The sequence below is a fragment of the Dipodomys merriami genome, unplaced genomic scaffold (assembly GCF_024711535.1).
Source record: "Dipodomys merriami isolate MVZ:Mamm:240054 unplaced genomic scaffold, mDipMer1.0.p SCAF_11, whole genome shotgun sequence".
In the NCBI taxonomy this organism is placed as follows: Eukaryota; Metazoa; Chordata; class Mammalia; order Rodentia; family Heteromyidae; genus Dipodomys; species Dipodomys merriami.
The window spans coordinates 839,992-854,379 of record NW_027202382.1 but is presented as its reverse complement, the minus strand read 5'-3'; the positions used below and the strand labels follow the sequence as shown (position 1 = coordinate 854,379).

The following is a 14,388-nucleotide window of genomic DNA, read 5'->3' as shown; positions in this document are numbered from 1 at the left end:
CTGCCCGCAAGTGGCAACCCTCCTCATCTCAAGTAGCTGCCACCATGCTGACCCTACAAATGTTCTTTTAGGGAAATATTATTTTGCCTTAACTGCTTTATCTGTACCCTGTTTTACCCTGTACCTGTACCTCTACCCTCAGAGGTATTGTTCTCTTCATTGCCTCCCATGGTAACAATGACACTGTGTTGAAAAAACGAACTTTATAATTTCGGGGGAGGGGAGGGAGGAGCTGGGGTGGTGAGGAGGGAAGGGATGGTAGGGGAAAAACAAAGGAGGAGGTTAGGGGGTGGTGAGGAGGGAAGGGATGGTAGGGGAAAAACAAAGGAGGAGGTTACAGTACTCATTACCTTACTCATGTATCTATAACCCCTCTGTACAGTATTCTTACAATAAAAATATGCATGGGAAAAATTAATTGGGTGATAGGGGTTACAGTTTTCCTTTGAACACTTGAACACACTTAAATACACTTGAATCCAAGAGATGCAGAGTTCTCTGCATAAAAGTCAGGGTGGTGTCATATCACCCTTTCTGGAATCCTTTCAGTATTTGCTGTGGGCAGAGCAGTGAGTTATGAAGAAGCTTGTGATGGAGTTCTGGAGGGCTGATAAGAGCATACAAGGAGGAACTGATTTCCCCAAGTCTGTCACTAAATTCTGCAGGCAGATCAGTCACTCATTGGAAGGCTGCATAGTTAAGCTGTATAGAAGAACAAGAATGATAATACCCTTTTTCTGCTTTTTCTGCAGCCTAAATGCCCTGTGGAGTGAGAGAAGACTTCAATCTCTAGGCTTGTGAATCCCTTATCTTTCCCAAATGTTAAATTAATTTTTAAAGCTATTTATTCAAAGTTGACTTAACCACTAGAATAGGAAAGATCAGACAAATAAGCTGCAAGAAATGAAGTATGAGGAAACCCGAACTCTTTGACAAAGTATTCCTGGGAGTAAATGTGTTGAATGAAGCCAGCGGGTAAATGATAAGGGCCTTTACACTGTGGATGTAAGAAAGCAATTTATCAAGAGTACATGAACTCTCTGGTGACCACAAGTCAGGAGCAAATGAGAGTGGAGGAGGAGCCCTTAAAAAATACATTAGAAATACTAAAAAACCTGTAAGCTTGCATTTTGAATCCCTCCATTATTATGCAGAAATTCTAGTATGTTAAAATAGGAATTGCTAAGATTACATATGTAGCCTGTACTGTTGGGAGGAAAAGTGTTAGAGAAAGCACTTGAGAGAGGCTATAAAGTAGCTTAGAATTTTCAGCAATCTTGGGTACTTTCATGTGTGATTTAAACCAGGATGTTATCCAGTATCCATTTGCTTGACCCATGAGGTTAGATGACCATCTTTCAGGCTTATTTGTTTATCTTCTTAATCTCTACAATGGCATATGGATATAATTCTAATAGTTATTGAAAATGCCTTTGGTGTTGTCTTAAGTTGTTGTACGTTTCTCATTCATCTGCTTGATAATCTCACATCATCTCTTGAACCCAGTAGCTAAGACTGTATAAACTTAATTATTAACTTTGGAGAAACTGAGGCCAAATGAATTGTATTATTAAAAGTTAGATTCCCAATTATAGAAGATCCCATCCTATAAAATTGAGATAGAATTTAAGACCTTAGCATAGTAAGGATTTCAGTTCCCAGAAGAGATGTTATTTCTCAAGTGTTGAGAAATAGCTCAGTTATTGAGATACTAGTTAGTTTCATTGAATGTTTTTACTCCCAAGAATGGCCAACGTGTTTCTTCTTTGTGGTAGTACAATTAGTTGAAACACCTAGAAATTCCCAGAATTTCATTTTAGTCATTTGTTTCCATTTTCATCTGAGAGCTTTGCCAGACCTGTTAACAAAGTGACTGAATTGTGACCTGAATTACTCCTCCAGAGTAATTTCCAGAGAACATGCTAGTAATGACAAAATTACCACACAGGAAAAAAGAAGAAATCAGAGCAAACTGAATTTTCAGTTTAACCGCCCCCCCCCCAACACACACACTAGCTAATTTAAATTGAATGAAATTTCTACTGTCCTCCACAGAAGTGTCAGCTTTCCATGTTCCCTCTGTTAGGCTTTCTGTAACCCAGGCTGGCTTGGAACTCTCCATCCTCCTGCTTACTGGGAATCAACTACCCAGACCTGAAGGTCACTCTAAGGGGTTCTTGTTGCCTTATATGGTGGTAGCTGCCACAGAGAAGTGCCATCCCAAGGTAAAGGGGGCTGGAGGCTGATTATTTACTGCCTTTACTACGTGGGCCTGGTGTTGCCTAGGAAGGGAGCATGCTAAGCTGTGGAGAAGGGAAGGAGTGAACTAAGCTACGGGAAGGGAGCTCATTTTGCTAACAGTAAGTGGGTGCTGTTTTGCCAAATCCAAGTTAGGCTGGTTACATTGATGGTCTAAAGGAGCTCCTCCTCTTTAAAACTTGTGTGTTATGAGTGGTTTATATATATATATATATATATATATATATATATATATATATATATTGATGTAAGGGTTTCACCATGCATGCAAACTGTCCTCAAACTTGTGATACTGCTGCCTTGGACTTCCGCATGTTAGCATTACAGGCCTGTGCCACCATACCCAGTTTGAGGGTTGAATCTTAATCAAATCAATGGTAATGGTTCAGCTTCAACAAAGCAGCTAAAGAAAGCAAGAGTATTGGTTGAACAAGAGTATGAATATTTGGTGTTGAGAGAAATGAAGAACACCATGGTAACTTGAGCCATAGTCCAATTAGTAAATGGATTAGGTTTTTAGAGATAATGATGGTTAATCAAAAACATTCTCAATGACTTGTTTTCTGGATTTCTATAAGTTGAATTTGTCGTATATTTGTTGTTTCTGCACTTTGTAAACCCTAGATTAAAGATAAAGAGTCCAAAACAGAGAGGAGAGGGGATTGTGCTTTAACATACATGGGTAGGAACCTTTTTAGAAATGGGTCTCTGATCCTATCCAGTAAGGTTTCTAATTTCTCTTATTTCTCTCCTTTTTATCCCTTTATTCCCACCCATCCCTGGGACATTGGTGGCATGCCCACAGCCTTGGATAAGCTCAGCACGCAGCACCTGTATCACCCCACCCAAGTTGAGATTGTGCAGTCGAATGTGGTGTTTGACATCAGCAGCCTGATGCTCTACGGGACACAGGCTGTGCCTGTGCGGCTGAAGATCCTGCTGGACCGGCTCTTCAGTGTCCTGAAGCAAGAGGAAGTGCTGCACATACTTCATGGCCTGGGCTGGACTCTGCGGGACTATGTCCGAGGATACATCCTTCAGGTAGGAGAGGATTTGGAGGCCTACCTCTAGGCCAGCACGTGGAGTGTTGGCTGAGAGCCCTGAGCACACCTGATCTTTAGCCCACAGTCTGGTCAGGAAATTGGGAAGGAGACCTATCCCAGCAGGTGGCCCTCATGCCTTAGTGGTGTATATTAGAAGGGAAAAGGTGGTTTTGCTGACTGCTGTTAATTGTTTGCACATTTTGAATACAGGGCTTTCTTTCTACAATGTGGGCTTTCTCGCTTTCCCTGTGAAGTTTAGTGTTGCCTTATTAGTATAGGAGGCTCTTTTGAGGTAGGTGATGGGGATATGAAATCTGAGGTTATACTCCATGTGGTCCATTTAAGGCTTTTGTTCACCTTCAGCTAGGAGATGTGTTGGTATTTTTTTTCTTGGTTTTTGGTATGTCTACACTATTTACTGTTTATCCAAATCAAAGAAAGAGCTGCCACATATGTGCACTCTGCTGTTAGAACCACAGTATAACCCTTAAAGTTACTTCATGGTGAACATACAGACATGATTATCGATTTGGGCTTCACAGTACCTGTTCTATCCCAGAGCCCGTGTGTGTGTGTGTGTGTGTGTGTGTGTGTGTGTGTGTGTGTGTGGTGTGTGTGTGTGTGTGTGTGTGTGTGTGTGTGTGTGTGTGTGTGTGTGTGTGTCATTGACACTTGTGATCTGGTAAGGCCCACAGCCTCCATCCTACCCTACTCCCTACTCCCCAACCCATTTTTCTTTGTTTCTATGCAGTATGAGTAATTTTGCAATGCATACTTTGCTGTTTTCTTTCCGGCTTATACCCTGGCTTGAACTCACAGCCTTCCATTCTCATTGAGTTTTTTGTTTGATGCTCTACCACTTGAGCTATGCCTCATGTTCAGTATTTTGCTGATTAATTGGAGATAAGAATCTCACATACTTTTCTGCTCAGGCTGGCTTCAAACCACAATATTTGGATTTTAGTCTCCTGAGTAGCTAGGATTATAGGCATGAGCCCTTGGCTTTTGAAAATGTTATGGCCACCTGCCTTCCCATAATCCTTGAGGGGAAAGTGTTGAGAACATTTTTGAAGACCCTAGGATCTGAAAACATTACACGGGATGATAAACTAACACCTTCTATTGAAGGAGGACTTACTTGAGAAAGCAGAATCCAAACTGTTTTTTAAAATTTTTCATAGGGTAAAAACCAGGAGAATTGACTCTTCTCTCTTAGAACGAATTTTGCTGTGCCAGCCTTGTACAGTTCTGGAGATAATTCCCAGTGTTTATCACTCGAGCCACTCTGTATTATATGCAAGTTTTTGGCTGCCAGCTTGGTATGTGATGAACAGCAAGTCTCAAGTCTCCCCTTGCTTTCAACCTGGCATTGGATCACAGAAATTTTTGTCATTCTTCTATGCTGAACCTCCAGGTGCTCTCCAGGACGAGAGTAGTGGTGGAATGGTGAGCAGAAATAGAAAAAGAAAGATTTCTACCTTAATGTTTTAGTATCATAGACATATGCTGTAATGATATTGTAGAAAATGTTTGCAATTTAAGAAATAATTTGTGTAACTAATTTGTATAACCCATACCAGTGCAAGAGAATATAACCATCACAACCCACCACCCCCAAGGAAACCAACTAACCTATTGGCTCCCAGAATAAAATTAGTTCTTAGTTTAATGAGCACCTCATCTTGGAAGGCACACAAATGTTGGCCCTTAGAAGATGAGATGATGGTGATAATAATCTTATTAGAGTTTATAGAATTTGTTTACAGGGTTAACTCATCTGCCTGAAAGGGCATGTTAGTAGGGTATGTGGGCAGATAAGAAGTGGGTGGTCAAGGGACATGAGGTGGGGGGACCAGGAGTAAGGGGCCAGAAAAACAAAGTCCTGGAACAATTTTCACAATCCCTGGCACTGAGATCCATGCAATGCCACATCCTTCTGAAGTGAGTTCCACAACATGATTATTAATGTTTGCTTTGGTTGAATTTTTTTCCTACATAAAGGAAGAAACCTCTTATAGATGTTTAACTGGAACTTTTAGCTTGGTTAATAGTTGGTCTTTCCTTTATTCAAAACCTACAATATGTTCTAAGCAGGTACTGTCTTACTTCACTGTGATTCTTGTTTGTCATCAGTGCTGTATTTCAGTTCTACTTTTTTTTTTAACTAAGGTAATGGGAACATATGCACTGTTTTTACCTAAGATAATAGAGCATATGTCTTTCTGTTCAAACAAACAGATATGTGCATGGCTATGCTGATTTGTCTTAACAGCTGCTAGCAGCTTACTATGGCATTTTGATAACAATATACAACCTGCTCTTTCCCTGTGACATGGTTTCTACTGTTGTGCCTTGATTAGAGCTTTGGGCTTTTTTCCCATAAAATAAGTAGATATTAATTTTCTCCATATTTCAACATATCTCTAAGGAAAATAGAGAAAATGTACTAATTTAAAACATACTATATAATTCTTTTTTATATGAAAGATACAAAGAGTTATTAAGATACAAGAGAAAATAAGTATGATAGAAAAAATTCAAGCAAACCTACAAGTTTTTTATTTGGAGATAAGATACTTCATAGAAAGAGCATCAATACTGTTGTGAAATTAAATTATAGTCACTTTCCATTTAGTTATATATGAATTTTGACAAAGTTCAATTTTAGTGTCTCTCCACTCAGAATATAGAATTGACATTTTCAGACATGATATGAAAGTAACTGTAGGTTTAGTTTGTCTTGTTTTATTGATAGAATTGATGCAATATAGATTTATTTTAAATGGTGTTTTTTGTCACTTGGTATTTATAATATACTTGCTCCTTGTAAAAATAGTTCTTAGATTAGGGGAATAAACATGATCTCAATATACAAAAACATTTTCAATTGTTTAGTAAAAAAAACACTTATTTTGTAAAAGAAGAAAGCTGGACTATAAACATAAACCTGTATTTATGTTTCTTCTAAAGCTGTGCTACTAAATTATTGGCCAATATTTTTAAATTATACACACTAATGATAAGGTATGAACAAATGACTTTGGATATAATTATGTACAGCATTTTTGTATAGGTAGACTATAAAATGTACATCTGAAGGCTAGAGGACCATATAAAGCAGTATTAGTGTACAAGTCATTTTATCTGGCTAAAACTCAATTGTCTTGTAGCCCTCAAGGCATCAATTTTAGCATTATTGCATTCAACAACAGTATATTGAATATTATGTCAGTTAAAGGAGAATAATTATCAAGGCAAGTTAGGGTGGCTGTTAGTCTTACCACATATTGACTTGGTTAGTAGTTGGCTATAGATTGTATTACTGGGCAAATGAAGATATACGGTAAGTTGAACTGGTCAAGCCAGGATATTAATTTAATTCTCTCTGGGCTCAAACTGCATCCCTCAGCTATGATGCCTTCAAAAATACCTTTGAATATGGAAGGGTTGCAAGCATGTAATATCATTTTGTATTTTGAGATGATGTTGGAAGGTAAGCAAGTCATTCAAAACTATTTGAAAACTATTGTTTGTATATAAAGATAAGAAAACAATGACAGGAAGATCATAAATGCATCTAAAAGATTGGCATATCTGCTAAGAATCACGAGCTTTTTTGATAAAATATCTTTTACTTTTGTGATTATATATGCCATTCTTAATTTAGCCAGCTGTGTATAAAATGCATAGCACAACTTGGACTACAGTAATTTAAAAGACCATAGGGAATATTGTGAAGGTAAAAATCCAATATTCTCCCGTGTATTTATTAAAGCATTCATTCAGAAAGTATAAAGAAAGTAAGGATTTAAAGCATTTTCCCATGAAACAATAAGATGGGAATAAGCAATTAAATGATAAATTTTAAGTATAAGGGAAACTATGATGTTTGCTACTAAGTAGTCTTATTTCAGGTGTATATCTGTTGATATATCAATTGACAATAAAAGGAATATCCTGATCTTTTGTCCTTTGCCCATTTTCTCTCTGTCTTGACCTAGAAATAAGAATAAAGGCAATTTTCATTGTTGAGTGTACTCATTTAAAATGAAATTTTCACACATTCCTTTTTCATTTTGAACATTTAGTTAACTTTCCTGGGCTCATATACCAACCTGTATGTTGAAATCTTCCATTTGCACATGGGGCCTGCCAGGATTCAGAGTGGCACTTCAGACCTTCTGAATAATTAGTTGAGGTGTCAGCAGCCTTGTGGGAAAAGCAGTAGTGATGCACAGCTGGGCCTTAATAGAGCAGTTGCGATGGTAGAAGAGTATTTCTAAAAGATTAATGGGGATACCAGCCTTTGAGAAATCCAGTTTGCTAGATTTGGGAAGAATTGTACACTGGCTCCTTCTCTTAGATGTACATTGGTACATTCACGATGTGCATTGGTATAGTAAAGGCTTTGAGAAGTTTTGGAGAAAATAGCCTTTGACAATAGGTAAGTAGCATTTCCCAATCTTCTCTAATTCATAATCTTTATCTGTCAAGCTCTTCTGAAGTAAGCAGTACCTGAACAATTCACCTCTTCCCCAGCATTGGCTATTTATCAAGTTTCTTATGCCTGGACAGTTTTCCTCTTCTGTCTGCATAGTAATTTCTTGACCTTTTGATATCAGGCAAAGTCCTACTTTGTTAGAGACCCAACTAAACTAATGAGGTCTTCTCTGGTGTGGTTCTGTCTCAAGGACTCTTTTCTTCAAACTACTACCACAATTTAAAATCACACTCATGGAACTCATGGAATACCCAACAACTTCAGTTGGCCCAAGATTTTTTAGGGATTGCTATAGCTTCACGTGGGCTGCTGAGGGCAGTAAGAAACAAAGGCTCCCATGTCTCCTACCCAGTGGTCTATACAGAATAAATCTGTTGTGGTATTTGTGTGGTAGAAAAATGTCAATATTAAGCAAATGCTTTTATTTAAATAGCTCTTTGTGGGGTAAGTTCACGTAAGTGTTCCCTTTGAATCCCCTTATGCCATACTCTTACAGTCACTGCCAATACATTAACATTGGGGGTAACCAAGGCTCAAAGAAGTTAAATCACTTCATGTGAGCCCAGAAACTACTAATAGACAAAGTTAAAATGTATGATAATCTTCATAAAGAACCACTTGGTGTGTAACAGGGCACATTAAATATTAGAAAAAGGAAATTTTGAAATCTGACTTGAATTTGGATCTCTGACTCTTAAGGGCAGAGTTCAGATGTTTGCTTATTCCCTTCCCCCTTCTCCCTTCCCCCTTCCCCCTTCTCCCTTCCCCCTTCCCCCTTTCCTTCTCATCCTCCTTTCCCCTTCCCCCTTCCCCCTTTCCTTCTCATCCTCCCTCCCCCTTTCCCCTTCCCCTTTTTCCCTTCCCCTTTTCCCTTTCCCCTTTCCACCTTCTCCTTTCCCTTCCTCCTCCCTTTCCTTTCCCCCATCCTTCCCTTCCCTCCCCTCCTCTCCCCCTCCCTTTCCTTCTTTTTTGACTACTAAGATACCATTTGAGGATGTAATTTTTAAACTCTTATGGTTCCGATGACATAGTTTTAGGAAGAAAGAAGGCTGGAGAATCCTGAACAAATGATCAATCTTAGAGTTCTTTTATTTAGTGAAAGGTAATATATGTCTGAACTTAAGTAAAATTAAGACTGTTCCTTTTCTTGGCTATTTCTAGATATTCCAGTTTGCTTCAGATTAATTTTGCTCAGATTCTTTATCATTTTTGTGGCTAAAATATGTTCCTCTAGTCTGTAACTTATTAACATTTCATTGTAAATTCTATGTTTTTTAAAAATTCTCTAGGGATGATTCTTTTCCTGATGAGTGTGAAATATAAAGCCTTTCTATCTAATTAATAAGATTCCAATGATATCACATGCAACAGTAGAAAAGAGATGAAGTAGATCTTTATAGGTTATGTTATAAAAGCAGATAAAATCAGATGGCAAAAGAGAACTAGATACTACTTTAGAAATTTGTGTTAGGTTCCAGTGTTTCCTTAACATGCTTAATGTTCTAATACTGCCATTGGCTGTTTATGCAATTATGAACAGTCCTGTCACTAATTCCTTTAAATAACCTCTTATACCTCTTTTGCCTTCAATGGCTTACAAAACATGATCTAATGCAGTTGCAAGGAATGTTGTGAACTCTTTTTCAATAAATTGGGATTTTTTCACATATATTTATGTATAAAAGTTAATTCAGATTAATTATAGCAAGGAAATATTCTAAACATGTTTCTCTGTAGCTGTCAAATGCTTAGAGAAAAATAGTAAATATACTTTAGACATTATTAGTTAATATCATTAAAAATATAAGCATTTTACGATTAAGTTCTGAAATACCAGTGACAGAACACAATTGTTGTGTCTTCCTCTCAACTAGAGAAGTCAACATTCCTGATTGAAGAAAAGCTTTCTTACCAGCTATGATTTGAGAGATGATTTAAGGCACTGCCATTTTATGGCTCTGCCTTCACTGGAGTCTGAAATTCCTTATCAAAGGGGCAGCTCTAAGAGAAGGTGAGGTTTCTGGGGATAGTTTCATGGTCCATGATTAGAAATGAAGTGGGGTTCCACTCCTCTTCCTGCACTTAAGAGAACTTGTTTCTTTTTATTTAAAAAATATTTTTTTGTTGTAAGGGTGATGTCAGAGGGGTTACAGTTCCATAAGTAAGGTACCGAATACATGTTTTGTTGAACATTGTTACCCCTCTCTTATTTTTTCCCACTTTCCTTCCCCCCACCTCCACTCCCCTCCTCCTATGAGTTGTAAAGTTCATGAGAACTTATTTCTAACTGGGGCCATAGGAACATGTAGGCTGGGCAGCCACTCCCAACTTTACCTTTGCACTGTGGAAAATGAGCTCAGTCACACTTAGGTGTGGTGGGATAGTCATAATTATACCTTATTTTTATATAGTCGGACCAGGAAAGCTTAATGCAGCAGTGTCATGTGGGAAGCTCATGGGTTTGAGTTCTGGCTCCAGTTCTTACCAGATGTGTGAAATTAGGCCTGTGTCTTTAACTCTATTCCCTCCCCTGTAAAAACGGTATAATAGTACCTCATAGCTTTGTTGTAAGAATAAAATAGCATGATGCATGTAAAGCATTTAGTAGTACTACTTGCTAAGTATCCAGCCAGTATTAACAATTAATGAGATGATAAAAAGATGATATAACCTATTATAGCCTACAGCCAACCTCTCATTTTAAAATTTTATTTATAAAGTAACCTTAAAGTTCACTGTGCCTCTGAAAGCAGAATTTCTTTCCAGTCAAACAAAAGGAGTACTAACTACTCAATGTATGTATACTCAATGATAAACACACATATTCACAAACATGTAAATGTGTGTACATATGATGTACTTGAATGCAGATGAGAGAAGAGTACAATAATAAAGGCATTGGGCTCTAGAGTTGGATAAACTTGAGTGTGAATCTTGGATTTAACCATTTGATTGAACATCGATTTCTTCATGTGTGAAAGTTATATAAAATTATTCTTATGAAGTATTTAGTGCAGTAAATAGTCCATAGAGCTCTTCATTAATAATTATTGCATATGTGCATTTTCAAGTAATGAGTTACCCTATGTTTCATCATTTTTATTCTTTCTTTCTTTCTTTCTTTTTTTTTTTTTTGATCGGTCATGGGGCTTGAACTCTGGGCCTGGGCACTGTCCCTCAGCTCTTCAGCTCAAGGCGAGTGCTCTACCACTTGAGCTACAGCGCCACTTCCAGTTTTCTGGTGGTTTATTGGAGATAGGAGTCTCACAGTCGCTCTTGCCCGGGCTGGCTTTGAACCACGATCCTCAGATCTCAGCCTCCTGAGTAGCTAGGATTACAGGCGTGAGCCACCAGCGCCTGGCCATTTTTATTACCTTTCTATGTTTCTATTTTATGATTTCTTACGATAACATTCTAAACCCTTAGTGTGGAATGAATACTATTGAATTGGTCTCTTAAAATGATTAGATAATGTAGTGATACAGGCTTTTATCCCACTGAATAAAATAGAACTTACTTAGCCTGAGATAGGACACTTACTTAGCATGCCCAAGGCCTTGGATTCAATCTCTAGCAAAACAAGCAAAATAGGCAGTCTTTCAGAGGGCATTATGACCTTAGAGATTTTTACGAGATTCCTGAAGTAGAAAGAACAAAGGAGTATATCTAATGTACTAAGCATCCACAAGACACTCAGGAAGCCCACATTCTAATAAGGGAGTCAGTCATGAAGACAACAATGGGAAATGTCTGATGTAAACTAAATAAATGTGCAGATAACTCAGAGCATGGACAGAAAGTGGGATTATTTGACTCGAGGTAAAAATCGGATTATCACAATGGTGACCTAAGAAAGATATCTTTGTATATGTCAGAAGTTTGTGATTTCTTAAGAGGGAAAATCACTTGTATGAATGGTCAAGATCCCCGTCTTTGGCAGGGATATAAAGAAGATGGTTTGGGGCAGTGTGCTGGATTTACAGTGTGTGTTTTCCAGAGTGTTTGGACCACTCTACAAACATTATCTTGGCAATCCTCCTAATGTCCTTATTAAAGGGATAGCTCCAGAGACCATTATCTGTAGTTTTAAAGTTATCATGGCTAAAAGCCTTAGGCAGACTCAAAGTTGGAAGTAGAATACAGGGATTTTGAATCCTTTGCCAAAGCTGTATTTGAACAGCAACAAAAATAAACACCTTAGATCCAAGGACATAGCTTGGTGTTTTGTGCTCAAAGTTAAAATGAAAATATTCCTCCCTTTACCCTTGCAAAACAGAAACATATAGCTTGCCAGTCTCCTATATAGAACACAGTGACTGCTAGAGAAGGTTTGTTATGCATGACCCATGCTTTTGCATTACCCAGAAGGAGCAGAAATGAGTCTAGTTGCTATCTGATACCTGTTCAGATTTACCTGAAATGGATAGTTTATGTGATGGCATTGATTAAACTGGATAAGCTCCAGTGCAGCACCTATACATGTTTTTTGCTGAATTTAAGTGGACAGATCCTGAACTTTGGGTTCAAAACTAAAGACTACCCACCAGTTAGCTCTCTAGCCATGCAAGAAGAACAAAATTTCAGTGAGCCTCATTTTCCTGGTTGTGCCCTCTTACTAGTGTTGTCAGATGAAGAAACATATCATCTGTTAAATTTATTCTGAAGCTCATTAAATTTGACCCTTTAAGTAGCTCAGTTTCCCCTTCCCTCCCCCATCCCTACCTCCAAAGCCCTTAATTTTGTAGAGCTCCAGAAGTTTCCTGATTCTTTTATTGGCTTATATATTTTATTTGAATTTCAGAGTTGTTTTCTACTATTCCCCCTAACTTTACAGAAAGGACAGGTAGAAGAGAGAAACTTTTTAGGAAATAGAATCTATTATAACTAGCAAAGTCATTTCAAGGTGTCAAAGTCAGGTCCTACCCTCTGATTCTATGGGGACAATCTGCATTTCAAGTACTAGTATGTATAATCACAGTGGGCTATGAAAAACTAGAAAATGAGATAAGCCTATATCTGAGTATCTGGAAGCTTTTTCTCAGTCCATACAGATGAGACAGACATAAATAAAGATACAGTGTTGGAATCATTGTTGATAGTCATGTAATATAATGCTGACCACAATTGGAAAATAGGGTCTGGGCCAAAACATTTTCTAGTGGAGGGAAACTGACTCTTGCCAAATTGAATTAGTCCATGAAGACCTGTTGAAAGAGGAGAATCATAAGGAAGTTGAAAGGACATTGCTACTTAGTATAAAGGATGGAAGAAGTATTTTTCTATATAGAATGAACAGTAGGTTGGAAAGAAATGTGTACTAGCCTGTGGAAGAAGTTGAATTTCATTTGGTTGAGTAGCTATGAGTGTTATATTAGAGATTATGCATAGGCCAGGTTTGGGCCTATTGACCAAAAGTTCATTTTGATTCATTTTGCATATCACCACTCCTTTCTCAGGAAAGTGACTAGTGATTCTAGTGGTTCACAACCCTACCATTTGATGCCAATGATCCAGACTTAATTTTTTTTAAAGGTAAATTAACTGGCTAGTGATATCATGAACAGCTATCTTACTATTGGTATTTAGGGAATATTATCATTTGTTGCAACTGAGACCTGTTTGTGTACCCTCCCACCTTCTTTCTCTCACCTCTTTCTAACTTTGTTCAGTAAAGGAGACTTGACATGAGGGAGTAGGACTGTATTAAGTCTGCAATTCTATTGAGCACTGTCTTACCTGATTATAGCATATCATAATGCATATGGTTTAAAAATATGAGAATGAAATACCAGCTAGAAAGCATTTTCTTTCCAGAAGTTATCTTCTGTGTACTGTGAATAAGTTACAAAGCCCCCCAAAAATATTTTTCAGAGACTTTGAGAACCAAAAGTTCTTTTGTGAGGAAGCCCATTTGCCTCATTTCCTTATTCTCTTGTAATTTTCTGTCTTTACAAAGCCATAATAATAGTGTTAGGGGTAGCTTTCTAGTTAGTATGAGTAATGTGGTTTCTGTATTTTCTATTTTTATTTTAATATGCTTTTCCTGCTGCGACTTTTTTTTTTTCATTTTAAAAATAGTTTGAGCAAATGTGGTAATTTGAAGTCTGGTGTGTGCTGTGTCCTCTCTGGAATATGATTTTGACAATTCTTTCCAATCCTTTGAAGCATAAATAGGAGAAAGGGGACACAAACCATTGACAATACTGGCTCATAGCACAGTTAGACCAGGCTTCAGATGAAGTGATATTTAAACAATAGATTTTTGTCTCGAGTACCATAAAGATTATGTCTGTTTATTTTTATAATGTGTTGATAAGACAAGATTTGGAAGTTAGGGAAGCACCTTAAATTGCTTCATTTACTTGCTTCTTTTTAAGTATGCAGACATGTATAGAAATTTTAAATTAGCAACAACAGAATATACTTAAATTCCTCTTGAAAGAATAATTAAGAGCTTCTTGTCTTTGTGCTGTATCTCTGCCAGAACTTGAGTTCATGCTGAGTGTGTTCCATTGAGTCAGCCATCATTCCATCACCAGGGGGATTGCCGGTCCACGTATTGACATGTGAGGGAATGTCTGTCTG

At 37.6% G+C, this 14,388-nt stretch overlaps 1 protein-coding gene across 4 annotated transcripts in view; it reads left to right on the top strand.

Annotated features, from left to right (window-relative positions):
- The window catches only part of Bnc2 (basonuclin zinc finger protein 2), a 433,182-nt gene that overhangs the window by 304,746 nt on the left and 114,048 nt on the right, over nucleotides 1-14,388 (top strand). For all 4 annotated transcript variants that reach the window (XM_070007731.1, XM_070007722.1, XM_070007714.1 and 1 more), the window contains one exon: nucleotides 3,065-3,300. In XM_070007731.1, coding sequence (XP_069863832.1) covers nucleotides 3,065-3,300 — 236 coding nt within the window. The remainder of the gene's footprint in view (nucleotides 1-3,064; nucleotides 3,301-14,388) is intronic.